This window comes from Aedes aegypti, chromosome 3, assembly GCF_002204515.2.
Source record: "Aedes aegypti strain LVP_AGWG chromosome 3, AaegL5.0 Primary Assembly, whole genome shotgun sequence".
Taxonomy (NCBI): Eukaryota; Metazoa; Arthropoda; class Insecta; order Diptera; family Culicidae; genus Aedes; species Aedes aegypti.
Genome location: NC_035109.1, coordinates 31,678,544 through 31,693,021, shown reverse-complemented (window position 1 = coordinate 31,693,021; position 14,478 = coordinate 31,678,544). Strand labels below are relative to the sequence as shown.

The following is a 14,478-nucleotide window of genomic DNA, read 5'->3' as shown; positions in this document are numbered from 1 at the left end:
TTGGTAGATCCTTTCTCAAAACAAAGCAGGTACAACACAGTTTCTTCGGGACCATTTTGCTTTCGAGAGAAAATTTTAACATCTAACGGGCGCACTGCATTGAGCAACAATTCCTCCTTCAGCTCCACCAAATCATACAGAGCGAGACCCGAGAGAATGAATCGTACGGGCTGTTGGTGCGATGGGGTGTAAGTGAAAAACTCCGTGTTGGAGTCTTGTAGCACCTTGATGACGGCATTGAAAACGTTCTCGTCCGTCGCATTAAGCTGCGTGCCAGCTTTAACAGCTTTCAGTTGGTAACCGGACTGCGGGATATCGGCCAGATTCATCAGCTCGCGGGAGTGTTTGGTACCTTTGCTTACGATTGTGATGGGAGGAGGACGGCGTTTCTTCTTCGGGGCATTGGGTGGCGATTGCGATTTGTTGTTTACGTTTCCATCTGGGTCGTCAGTGGACAGCGTTTCGAAGAGGTTCTGTGTAGCAACCATCGGTTGGATTGATGTTCCGATCTCCATCGGGAGGAAATTGTGATCGTCGGCTGGGGAAGGCTGGCAGTGGGTACGTTTTAGCCGCTTGGCATCGTTACGATCACCGGAGTCAACGATTGAGGTTACCGACGGAGTTTTATCGTAGTCACGGCGAATAATTATGTTGGATTGCGAACTTTGCACATTATTGCGCGGAGTATTACGGCCCGAGGCGTGATTATCCACTTTAGTGGCACGAAGTTATTTAATCGGCGAAAAAATGAGCGAAATCAACGAATAACAACGCATTAAATTTTGCTGCTTGTGCATCAATTGCTTTGACAGCTCGAAACTGATTAGGTATAATGTGCAATGAAATGTTATGCAGCTTGTGAAATTAATATTTCTGACGTCGACATTTCACTGAAAACTGTTTTATTTTGATCAATTATGATGTGCATTACTCTAATTTGGCAAGGAGTATTGATAATCTTTGTGAAGTCTCATTTATGTTGCTGCATGTGGTGTTAGAAATCAAGAGAGTTTTTAGACTTTTTTCTGATCAATTTTCTCTCACTGTGTAAATAAGTTCGCAGCTCCAAACAGAGCTGCGATCGCATTCTGGATTTAACCAAAAAATACAATATTTAAAATGGAAATAATTTAATTATTGATTATCACTAATATACACATCTAATAAGCGAAAAAAATGCATAACTCTTAAAACATTATGATATGCCAGTCTTTTTGAGAACCATTCAATGGTTATTGAGATAGCGCCCCTGTCCAAATTATACCCCTTCTAGCACTAAACCGAATAGCGCCTTCCGCTTTCTTACTAGCGCTGCCTTCCGTGTACGTTAAACCTAATTTCGGAAGTAGTGCGCTCAGATGATCTATCTATACAGCGCACTACTTCTGACCTCTTCCGACATTAGGTTTAACGTACAGGGAAGACAGCGCTAGTAAAAAAAACAGAAGGCGCTATTCGGTTTAGTGCTAGAAGCGGTATATATTCCCATGAGGGTGTCCAAAATGTATATTTCTCGATTACTTTTTCAAATCGACGTAAGTAACTTCCATACGGTTTTGAGAAAATTAATTCAGAAGAATCACAACCTGTCTTCCAAAACTGTTTTAAAATGAATCACCTTTTTAACATTTTTTCGACGTGTAGATTGCTTAAATTTTGCATACAATGAGCTCGTGTTCAAAAACTATAGAGTTCCTATTATTTCACACAATAATTTTATGACAAAATGATAAGCCGTTTTATTCAGTTACTTGCGACGTTTTTCTACCAGTGTAAAATCGACTCAAGTAGTGTTTTGTTTTGATTCGTGGTTAAAGCTAAGTATGCTGTTCCGCTCAACAAAAGTAAAAATTTCTGCCCAAGAAATGGTCAAGAAATTTACTACAATGAGCTCCATTTGAATTGACATTTCTTTTCAACTGCGTACTGCGATCAAAGAAAAATGCTTTTCTTGAGCATTTCTTGCAAGAAATTTCCCACGCATCGAGATGGGCGATTACTTTTCTGTTGAAGTGCATACTTCGCTTAAGTCACTTTGTCTCTCCATACAGCGGGGCGGCGAAAGTAGCGTTTTGATTGCGAAAGTTGAAATTCTTACTTTCGTCGTTTTGTAAATCCGAAAACTAAACGTTCTAAATGTGAAAAATCGAGTTGGTTCAGAGGGAAACGTGTGGAATTTCGTCTGCGAAACACGTAGGATCGATAAAGTAAGTTTGTATACTTTTTTGACTTGAGTCTATATGAATAAGTTTTCGAGCTTTGATGCCCGAAATGTATAACAGATAGGCCACTAAAATGCAGCTAATGCTACAGTTTGTAAGCTTTTTCTCCGCAGAAACTCATAATACAATGAGACATTAAGCATATAAGTATCATAACGATATAATATATTCGTATCTAAGGCAGTTAATAGATCGCCGTTTCAGCACATATCCTTAGCCTGTCCAAAATACATAATTTACACTATTGCTCTAGTGACACAGGCTATTTCAATGTGTCGCTGGAGCACTGATAAACTGCAAAGCGCTCGATGGTCCAGCGATTACTCGGATGCACACGCGCGAAAAATTCAAAACAAGAATGCTTTTGTTCGTTTGTCTGTGAACGGGTTACACCGCCCATTCGACGAAAGTGGGTGGTGATTGCGAGTATTGCCAGCTTTGTTGTGGTTTGACCATGAAAATTTGCAACCATATTGCGGACATTAAATAAACGACCGCAATAATAGATTAGCCGGTTCGTGCCACTTACCTAGCAAGAGTATCCTCCATTTGTGTCACTGAAATCCAATTTGGGAGAAATTTTTCAACTTTTCCAGCAGTAAATATCGATTGCGACGGAACATTTACTGCAGTGATTTTATGACCGTAAGCGCTAGTTTGTGACAGACGACGCGATACGCAGGTCCTTTTTAGCAAGGGGTGCACCGATGCGTAGTTCATTACTTAAGCGAACGCACCCCGGCGGTGTAAAAGAATTGAAATGTCAAAATAATATGATGGCATCACTGGCAAACCATGCTGTTTTGTTTACGTTTTCGGAATGCATTTCTTTCGGCGCGGTCAGTTCTGGTGCACGTAAAATTCGGTCTGCGTAATTTATCCCAGAAAAGTGTTACAGATTCCGAAATCCCGCCGGAAAAATGGCAAAACCCAAAAAGGATAAACAAACCTCCGGTGGTGTGGCGAAAAAACCAGTCACCGCCGATGGAGAAGCCTCGAAAATCTGGACCGACGAGCGGTTTGCCCATCTGGTCAACGATCCACGCTTCAAGGGAATTCCCAAGACGGAGAAGAAGGTCAAAATCGACAAACGGTTCCAGTCGATGTTCAAGGATGAGAAGTTCAACGTGAAGCACACGATCGACAAGTACGGCCGGAAGGTGAAACAGGCCGAAAGCGATGAGCTGCGAAAGTACTACGAAATGGAATCCGAACCGGAATCGGAGGGTGGGGAAGAAGAGCCACAGGAGCAGGAAGGAGACTCAGATGGCTCGGAAGACCTGGAACTGGACGACGAGGAAAAGGCGATGGCAATGCCGGACAAGGTAAAGTCCCGATTGGAGGATCTGGAGGTGGACTACGCCCGAGGCGAAGGAGCAATTGCATCGGACAGTTCCTCGGATGACGATTCAGAGGAAGAGGACGATGAGCAGGAAGTGTTCATTGAGCACGTCTGGGGCGAACTGGATGCCGATGCGGAGCGGACAGACGAATCGACGCCAAGGTTGGCTCTGTGTAACATGGACTGGGATCGCGTTAGGGCGGTGGATATCATGGTCATGCTGAGTTCGTTCCTGCCGCGAGGATCGACCATTCTGAGCGTGACGGTAAGTGAGGACGGATGCAACATGATGGGTTTCACTCAAAATTCTACGGGCAGTAGCTTCTGGGAGTTCAAATGAACAAATTTCGGGGTTTTAACTTTAGATATTATTATTTTCATATAAAAATGAGCCTTGAGTAACAGTTTTGTAAAACTTTGTGACTAATCCCTTATTAACTTTCTAGATATATCCATCCGAGTTCGGCAAAGAGCGTATGAAGGAGGAAGAAGCTCAAGGTCCGGAAGAACTGACAGCGCAGCGATCGGACGAATCGGAACAGGAAGAACTGGACGAAGAAGCGGCGAAGGAGAAGCAACTGGAACGCCTCCGGGAATATCAGCTAAACCGTCTTAAGTACTACTACGCAGTGGTCGAATGCGACAACGTCGATACGGCGGACAAGTTGTACAAGGAATGCGATGGCGTTGAGTACGAGAGCACCGCCAACAAGCTGGACTTGCGATTCATTCCGGACGACATGGAATTCGACGACGAACCGAAGGAGAAGTGCACCGAACTGCCGGAGGTGGGAAAGTACGAACCGCGCGTGTTCATTACCACCGCGCTGAACCAGTCCAAGGTGGAGCTAACCTGGGACGAAAACGACGTGGAGCGCAAGGAGTTCAACGAAAAGATTCGCGCGGGAAAGTTGGCCGATGTGAAGGACACCGAATTGAAAAAGTACGTTGCTTGCAGTAGCAGTGAAGATGAGTCGGATGGTGACGGTGAGGTAGAGCAGGAAGAGAGTGAATCAGAAGAGGAGGAAATACCTGATAACAAAGGTAAAAAGTCCAAGAAGCAAGACATGATTGCTAAGTATAAAGCATTGTTAGGAGAAATAAAAGAGCAGGAAGACAAGGAAAGAGACGAGAAGGTTGAAATGGAGTTCAGTTGGAAGGTGAACGGAGAGGAGAAAGAAGATGAAGAGTCGGAATCAGAAACTGAACAGAAGAAACAGGACAACATTAATCCGTTTGAGAAGATTCTGGAGAAAGCCAAGGAGAAGAAAAAGCGACGAAAGGAGCTGAAGAAGAAAAAGAAACGCGGAGAACTGAACACCGACGGTGAAGAAGAGTCCGAAGATGATACCCCTTACGGAGTTGACATGAATGATCCATTCTTTGCCAGCGCATTCGACGAAAAAGAGTTCGATTTGAAGAAACCAAGCAGAAAGGACAAGAAGCAAAAGGATGCCGAACAGGAGGAGGAAGATGAAGCCGAATCGGCTCGCAAACGTGCCGAGTTGGAACTGATGCTGGACGACGGAGAGGACGACAGAAGCCACTTCAACCTGAAAGCAATCCAGGAAAACGAAATCGATCTAAAGTCCGTGTCGAAATCGAAGAGAAAACGAATTCTGAAGAAGAGCAAGAAGCAAATCGAGGAACAGCGCCAACAGATGAGCGCGGGCGGAGACGATTTCGAAGTCAACGTGGACGATGATCGGTTCAAGGCGGTGTACGAAAAACCGGAGTACAACATCGACCCAACGAATCCGTCGTTCAAGAAGACGAAGGGAATGGAGAAGCTGATACAGGAGAAACTGAAGAAGCGACCCTTGAAGGACAATGACCTGCCGGGGTCGAAGGGTGATGGCCTGGACGAGGTGACGGCGAGTGAAGCGAAGAAACCCAAGAGAGACGTCAGCACCAGTTTACTGGTGAAGAGTATCAAGCGCAAGATTGGAAAGTGATTGTAAGTACATATAATTGTTGATGTAATCGTATAAATCAATGCAAAATGTTTGCATTCCAAAACGGAATAGTTCATTTAGATCACATTTCCTGAGGTTCGCATTAGCATATTCTGTAAGGACATCGCTTAAAAGTTTGTAAGAACTTTTATGGTTCAGGGATCTTTTTGTGATAAAGGTCTTCAATGTGCCTTTTAACCAAAATAGTATCTTACGCCCCTTTTATTTTATTTTTCTGATTGCAATTGTGGTACAAAATTCTAGAGGTTCCAGAGAAACTTTCAAAGACTCTTACGCGACTATTCTTCAGGTCCCTCGGAATTTCTTCTTAGATTCCTTGAGAAAAAGCTACAAAAATTCTTCTGGTGATCCCTCCCTGGAATATTTTCAGGGACTACTCCAAGGATCTCTCTAGAAATACCTCTAAAGATTCCTCCACCAGCTCTCCTAAAAATTCATCTAGAAATTTTACCATCGATTATTTATGGGATGCTGGATTTTTTCCAGGATTTGCTCAAGAGCACTCCAACGCTACGACCTCCTGTAGTTTCCACAGGGATTACTCTGAAAATTTTGCCAGGTACTATCCCAGGATTTCCTCTTGAGATTTTTCATTAACTATTGCACCGATTTCTTCAGTTGTAGTTGTACAGTACTCTAGCAGATATTCCAAAGATTCGTACCTTGCAAGAAAGCCCATAAAGGTTTACACCAAGAAACCAATCAAGAATCCATATATGAATGTATCCAGGTGTTCCAGTTTCTATTCCGGTTTTCCCAGTTATTCTTCCAGACATTTTTCGTATGAATTCATTCAAGTACCGTTTTGATTCATATTACGGACAGCTTCAAATTCCGGACACTGTACTTTGTATGGGAAACATTTCACACGAAATGTTTCAATTTTTGCCGTTCTAACGTTCTCACTTTCGAGGCTCGTTTTAGTTAACGTTTTCCATAAATATCTATGAAAATTTATAATGATCAGCTTTCTTGAACGCTTCTTTAGGGGTTTGCCGATCTCAATTAATGATTTGACATTTCTATCTATGATTTTCATGAGCTGTCCGGAATTCGAATCAAAGTGTCCGGAATATGAGGCAAAAGTAAGGAAGCGTCCGGAATAAGAATCATGAAAAGCCCACACATTTCAATTTATTTAAAATTATTCATATTGCGGAATCAAAATCTTCACCCACCATTTGAAAGTTAATTGTTTTGAAGGCTTGATGACGCAGAGGACTCATACAAAATGATTCATTTTATATGCTTTCTGATGAGTTATACTTCACTGAGCCCTTAAGTGTCCGTAATACGAATCAAAACGGTATTCATCCACGGTTTTTCGCAGAAAAAATTTAAGGAAATATTTGTTGTTGCTCATATATGTTTATATTCATTCAATGGGTGATAATGTTTGACCATCTGGGGGGATGGGGGCAGTATGACCATACGAGGTGGAATGGGCCACCATTATTTTGAGCCTTTTATTAGTTCTACCTATTCGAAACATGTGATATACAAGCATCTTCTCTATAAATTTGAAATCATTTCGTCGAGAAAATCAGACGTTACAGGGATTTGCATATTTACCATTATTCCCAAGAAGTATAAATTATAGATCATTGATTCAAAGTCATAGATTCTGGTTAAACTACTGTACTATGCAGTTGGGCTGCACTACGCTATCACTCATCAAAATTACTTTCACTTCGGGAAAATATAATTTCGAACTGGCGAGAAGATTACAGACTGAGGGTGGGTTAGGAGCACAATTAGACCCTTGAATGTGCAATGTGGGGTAGGTAGTAATTGGGAATGCCATTGACGGTTTGTAATCTTCTACGAGGTTTTCGAAAACCAACAGGGCGCGTGCACCGGGTTGCGGATAGGAGCAAAGGGAGATCAATAGCATCTACCTAAAATAATAGAGCAAAAAGCCGTTCCATGATTAGGTAATGTTTAGCGATCTTCTATGGTGTTCTAGTACTTTAAAATTCTTCATTCACTGGGAATTTTGGCCTTGATAATATCAATAGTGATAAAAACATAAAATAATACCTAATACTTAATAAGTACAATGTAGCTTCAATGTTGTAATAAATGAAATAAAATCAATTTTCTATACTTGACAAGGTTTTGAAGACAATCAATGAGTGAAAGAACTACCTATTAGAAAAGCCACATCAGCTAAGGCTATACATATACAAATGTTGGTCATAGGGTCATGGCGAGCATTCGGTATGTATGTCTATGACTGATTCTTATCTAATAGGGGTACTGATTCTTATCTAATAGGGGTACTAGACCACGCGGACAATTTCGAAACAAATTATTTTTATACATCGGTCTTAGGATCCGAAAGGCTCAGCTATGCTGCAAAGTTTTTGTAAGCTATTCATTACTACTGTTTAATTGTTTATAATTCTAACAAAACTACATACAGTCATCTCTCCCTTACTCGATAATCTGTATCTCGATATTTCCCCTAACTCGATGGAATGCGCGGTCCCTTCAATTTAGCATGCTTTGATACCTCTGTAAGTCGATACCTCTCTAACTCGATGCTATCTGTTCCAGTTTCCCAAGTGAATTTACCTCTCTAACTCGATATTTTCATGAAAAGTTCCAAATGTCCTCCAAATAATAAAAAAAATCATGAATTTAAATATTATGACTAAATTGATAGTAAAATTGAGGTTTACTGCCTTTTTCTGGGTGAGCAAATTTTCAATTTTTGCCGACTGGTAAAAAAAGTGTAACATAGGTAAATGTGGTAAAATTGTATTATATTTCACATTTAAATTACTATTTTGAATGTATTTTGTTGAAATAATTAAACGTTTAAAATTTGAAAAATATGTGTTCTGTATCTAGATACCTCCCTAACTCGATGGTCCCTTCAATATCGAGTAAGGGAGAGTTAACTGTAATTAACTCATTACTAATCACTGTTCCTATATTCTCTTTTTCTCTCCTTCTTATCTGTTGCATGATTATGAGCATCACTAATATAATGCATGAGCATGCACAATAAGAATAATTTCAGGATTGAAAGCAGTACATGGATACCTGGATAGAATAGCTTCGAAAAGGATGCTCAAAATAGAATATTTCTGGTCAGGGAAGTATTATCATCAAGGTATGTAAAATTTTTCCAGCAGCCCTTAGCATCATTCTCATATTGTTATTATTTTGTTGTTTATAAAATTTCTAGAAAGCGATCAGCATACTCTTTCTTACTTGTACAATGACCGATCTATCTGAAATTTTAATAAAATCAAACTCCAATACTTTCAGCACATTTACATTTTGCAGCATTAATCGCATTACTGTGTCAAGTCTTCTCCAATTCCCTATACCCTACCCCAACCCTTCTTATCCTTTCCGATGGTGTTCAAGTGGTCCGCATAGACTATTACGGCCATTACCTATCCCTTCCCCCGGCTTTGGACTGACTTGCGCTCTCATTGCCCCACCAAACGCTGCAAAATGAAAATGAAAATGAGATTTCACGTGAGTCCTTGAATTACCAAAGCTTAACAGTTCCTGTTGAGTTAATACTCATGATTGTTATCCTGGCTTCAAGTGTAGTCTCGGGACTTACCATCTCCGAGTATTTAACCATCTGCTAGGTAAAATAGATTCAATTTCAGAAACTGTTGCCAGTAACAAGGACTTTGTACCGCGAATCTTTGAATTACCAGAACATATTAACCTAGCCCGACAAACAAGATGCGACTAGGGTTCAAATTGATAGATCTTGCCCCGTAACGCACCACGAAAAGGTGATCTACCTGCTTTACGGGCAATCAATTCATTCAATCGGTTATAGTGTTTGCTAATGTGCTCTTGGGGATTTAAACTAAGTTGATACTGCGAGATACAATATTCAGCTACAACTTTGCCGAAGACCGTTTTCAAATCGGACGTCTCAGTAATTAGTTACTGATTTTTGAATGAGTTGTAAAATTTTGGTTATAATAATTGGGCTGTTCTGCATGCATCACTGGATATATGCAGTAAAACATAGTAGCCATGATGCAGCAATGTTGCCTGTTCAGAAGTTAAAAGAGCACAGTTGAAGAGTTTGTGACTGGAAATAAATCATTAACTAATTACTGATTACCGTCTGATTTGAAAACGGTCTTCGGCAAAGTTGTAGCTGATGAATGTATCTCACAGAATCAACGTAGCTCTAATCCCAAAGAGCACATAGGCAAACGTTATGACCGATTGAATAAATTGCTTGCCTTTTCCATAGTAATTCCCATATAAAATTCAAAAGTCTTGTGCAATCTCAGTTTTCATCCGAATGAGTTCAAATTTTGAGAGGACACTCAGAATTTGATCTAGAATCGAATGAGCGGTGTGCAGCAAAAACGATTTTTTAAGCTACTTTATTGTCTAGTGTTAAGTTACAGTCTGTGCAGCTAAATGGCTGAAGACGGTGTCCGTGTCTTTTATGTTTGGAGCATGAAAATAAACTCAAAATTACGTTGAATTTCAAATTTACACGACTTAAAAAATAAACGTTATTGAATTTTACAGGAACATCTTTCTCCTGCGTTGCTTGTTCCCTTTTCGTTCATTCCCATGATTTGTGAAAGTTCTTCTTCCTAGCCCCGCAATCAAAGGCACTAAATAAAAATATGTTACTTTCAGATTGGGTTTTGTATATATTTCAACTCAGCTTTTCTCCTCAATTTTCATCATAAAATAATTCACTTGTTTTCCCGAAATCCGTCGTGCTGGCTGCTAAATGTCGACCACAAGCACCATTGGCTAGATTGTAAGAAGCAGGTGCCTGAAAATAGGAATATAGCACTTTACTAACAAATTCACTATCACGAACATTGGCGTAGCTAGGATTTTTTTCTGGAGAGGGCCTAGGGGGGGCCTAGCAAATTTGTTGATTTGCCGAAGTAATGTCGCTCGTAATAATCATGATTTTCACAAATTTCGTAGTTTTCAGGTATCGGGGATCTCTTCATGAATTCCCGTGCTTTTCCAGTACATTCCCCAAGAACTCGTTTACCAGTTTTCATTGAATTCCTGCTGGGACTCCCACGGAAAACCATTTATGGGATTAGAAGTTATTATTTAACAGATTTTTTTTTTGAGTTTCTTCAGGCTTGCTAATCTCACCATAACATTTTTCGAAGGATCTGTATCAAATTGCTCAACAGAATCTCTTGAAGAATTCCAAATTTTCAACAATTCTCTTCTACGTACTTATTACACATACATTTTAATTGTTAGTTGAAAACACAGTTGTTGATTAATAATTTGTTGAGGATTTTTTTTGAATTTATTGAGGATTTCTCCGAGAAATAGAACAAGAAATACTACCAAAACTGTCTTCATGATTATCAAGAATGGATTCTTTCCACAGATTCATCAGTGAGTATATTTGAAGGTTTTCTTAATTTTGCCTTCGAGATTCTTCCTAAAGTTTCTATTCAGATTCATTCACCTAATATTTCAGAAAATCTCTCATAAAATCCCTCAGAAATTCTAAAGGTTTGCTTGAAGAATTCTTCGCTAATATTATCCAGGTCTTCCTGCAAAAAAAAAGTTGGATGATTCATTCAAGATTATAATATTCTACCAGATTTTCATAAGATTAAATTAGGAAAATGTTCTTAGTGATTTGTCAGAGAAGTTTTCCACAAATGTATCTGCATTTCTGTTTTTCTTAAGATTGCTCACCAGTGGTTCTTAAGATTTGTCTGGAAATCAATTTGATATTGATCACCGAATTCCTTCGAAATTCTCTCTCGCCGACCTTCCTGTAAAATTTTAAAATTTCTCAAATCACACCTACCTTTTTTTTAATTAAAGCATTTCAAAGTTTTAGCGGCATACTTTCAGCTATTGTTTCATAAAATTTCCCGGGAAATTTGTTTAACGACTTCTTTAGAGAATTATAGTATTGCTTCCCCATACATTATCGATTCTTCTGTGAATTTTTAATTTTTTTTACAGATCTACAAAAGAATTTTAAAATTCATTCTTGAACATCTCAAAAAATATTCTCCAGAAATTCCGTAAGGTATTTTTTCAGGTTTCAAAAATTACTTCATATTTTTTCCAAATTTCAAGGATTCTTCTATAAAGAATATCTAAAAATCCATCCACTTTTATATTTGGCTCAAAAACTTCTCAAAAAAAAAACTCAATATTTTAAAGAGAAATCCTTACAAATTACTCTACGAATCTTTTCATTGACTTCCAATTTTTATTGAAGTTCAAGTTGAATTTGGAAGAAATACTGAATTCTTGTCAGGAATTTCATGAGTTAACCGTAGAAATTTGATACATTTTGACGAAATTCTCGACGATATACCTAACAGAAAAAGCTTTGGTGTTTTTTTTTGTAGGATGAACTACAAAACATCTTGTTCATTTTATCGTCTTTTATAATGGGCAATGATGCTCAAACGGATGGAATTTTTACTGAAGGTGTATGTATCTAACATGTTAGAAAATGTTATGCATGAACTCCGAAACTCCATGGTAGTATGGCGAACTGATTAATCTAAAAACTATTATTTTTATGTTTGCAGAAAATCTAAACAAACTTTTTTGAGAAAATATTTTTAACTTTTGTGGTAGAACTGTAGTGTTTAACGTGAAATTATTGGAGGTATTTTTGGAGAACATTACCAAAAATGTCTTATGATAAAATTCACGATTTAAAACTTATAGGATTTTTTTTGCATTACTTAGGAAATTCGTTGAAGAATTCCTGAAGGACATTCAGAAATCAGGAAACATACACTCCCGTGCAAAAGTTTGGGTTCACCCCCTCAAAAACATACAAAGGTGTTCTGTCCATGTCTCTGTGATTACACGTCCAATTGAAACCCTCTAAGCCGCATCCGAAAAGCAAAGAAATATTCTTACTTAGTATGTATTTTTCCAAAAACATTTTTTTAATTTTGTATACTAAAATTTTACTTAAAGTTGTGACATTTTTCAAAAAACACATTTAAAATTTATTTCTAATTTCCTCAGCATTGGATCGACCAAAATTTTAAGTCAAAGTGTCGTTAGAATCGTAATCTTATATGCTTTGGAGAGACCCTACGAAATTTTGGCGGAAAAATCTGAGAAGTATTCAAAATCAATGAAACAGTCAGTCAAGTCATCGTGCAAAAGTTTGGGTTCACCCCTCAGTATGCAAAAGTTTGGGTTCACCTGAGCCGCACGTACATCATTTTTGTCAATATCTCTGCCATTTTTCGACAGATTTTAATAGTTAAAAGCTTTTTCGAGCGCAAATAATGGCGCGTGCATGATTGATTTGAGATTTCACAGATTTTTCGTGTTTTAAGTAAGTTCAGATGAACCCAAACTTTTGCACGACACACCATACTGAGGGGTGAGCCCAAACTTTTGCACGATGACTTGACTGACTGTTTCATTGATTTTCAATAGTTTTTAGATTTCTCCGCAAAAATTTTTTGAGTGCTCTTCAAAGAATATAAGATTACGATTCTGATGATACCTTGTTTTAAAATTTGGGCGGTCCAATGCTGAGGAAATTAGCTATGATTTTTCAGTGTGTTTTGTAACAACTTGAAGTGAAAGTTTAGTAAACAAAATTCATAAAATGTTTTTGGCAAAATACATACGAAGTAAGAATAACTCTTTGCCTTTTGAATGCGACTTAGAGAGTTTCATTTGGACGTGTAATCACAGAGATATGGACTGAACATGTATGTTTTTAAGGGGGTGAACCCAAACTTATGCACGGGGGTGTACTTATAAGAATCCTGATTTTATTCAAAACTCCTAGAATTATTTTTTCCTTTGGATTCTTAAAATGTTGCTTTTAGAGAATGATTTTTTGAACGAAGTTTCTCGAGAAAGCGTCATGCCAAATAAGGAGAAAAATCAAAATGTTCAAGCAGATTGAAACAAGATGGATAACGAAACAACCAGAGATAAGTGATTATCTATATTCTTTTTTCTGGAGATGGACAGGATAATTGAAATCTCTCTAATGAATTAAAAATTAAATTTCTCTAGAAGCTTCATCAGAATCTTCTTTAGAAAATATTTTTGAAACCTAGCAGAATCCCTTCTTCGACTTCTGGATGCACAATTCCGCCAAAAAGCCTGTCTTACAATTGCACCAAAATTCAATTCCAGAATATGGATTTTTTTGCAGAATTTATAAAAGTGTTTCTAAAGTAATGTTTTATGGAAGATCTTTATAAACTTCTTAATGAATTTGTTAAATTAATCCCTGCCCAGTTGTTATTTTAACTGTTTCTTTCCTGTGAAAATTCGAAGCCGAAAGGCATTCCAAAAATACTTTTTGATGATAATTTCTATATAATACAGGGATTTGAAGAAAAATTTACAGAAAAAAAGCAAAGGAGAATGTATTTTGAAAATATTTCTAAAGAACTTTTGATGAACTTCGCGATAAAGTTTTCAATAATTTTTTTGATTATACCCCGTTTGGCATAAAGTCGTTTGGCATAAGGTCGTTTGGCATAAAGCCGTTTGGCATAAAGTCGTTTGGCATAATGGTCATTTGGCATAATGGCCGTTTGGCATAATGATTGACTTGAAATAAATATCGGCATTTTTTAAGCTTTTACCGAGAACAACACCACCGAGCCCACAGCAAAAAAATTTGGTAGGTTCTAAACAAGCGTGGTGTTCGTTCAGAGATTATCCGAGCTAAGAATTTCAAAAAATGTTGTGACATTATAGAGCATTACTAAATAAAACTACATATTTGAAAACAGTAAATTGGCAAGGAAAGTTCGCAGTTATTCATCAAGGGAACGCTCATACACTGAGAAAAATCTACACGCCAAGGTCGTGTGTTTTACTTATAGATTTGCGCAATGAGGAAAACCACATGACTTAAGTGTGGTAGCCATATGGATTTCGTCATTGACTTCACGGAATAATAACATTTGTATCAACATTAGGT

At 38.3% G+C, this 14,478-nt stretch overlaps 2 protein-coding genes across 2 annotated transcripts in view; one reads left to right on the top strand and one right to left on the bottom strand.

Annotated features, from left to right (window-relative positions):
• Nucleotides 1–2,904, bottom strand: part of LOC5578946 — a 54,364-nt gene extending 51,460 nt beyond the window's left edge. Inside the window, exon 1 of the mRNA XM_021855390.1 lies at nt 2,752–2,904. Within this exon, the coding sequence (XP_021711082.1) occupies nt 2,752–2,771 (20 nt within the window). The 5' untranslated portion in view covers nt 2,772–2,904. The remainder of the gene's footprint in view (nt 1–2,751) is intronic.
• A 137-nt stretch (nt 2,905–3,041) lies between these two features.
• Nucleotides 3,042–5,583, top strand: LOC5567826 (ESF1 homolog). The gene is made up of 2 exons (XM_021855389.1): nt 3,042–3,829; nt 4,011–5,583. Exons 1-2 carry the CDS (start codon nt 3,143–3,145, stop codon nt 5,517–5,519), a joined length of 2,196 nt encoding a protein of 731 aa, XP_021711081.1. The 5' UTR covers nt 3,042–3,142; the 3' UTR covers nt 5,520–5,583.
• The last annotated feature ends 8,895 nt before the right edge of the window (nt 5,584–14,478 follow it).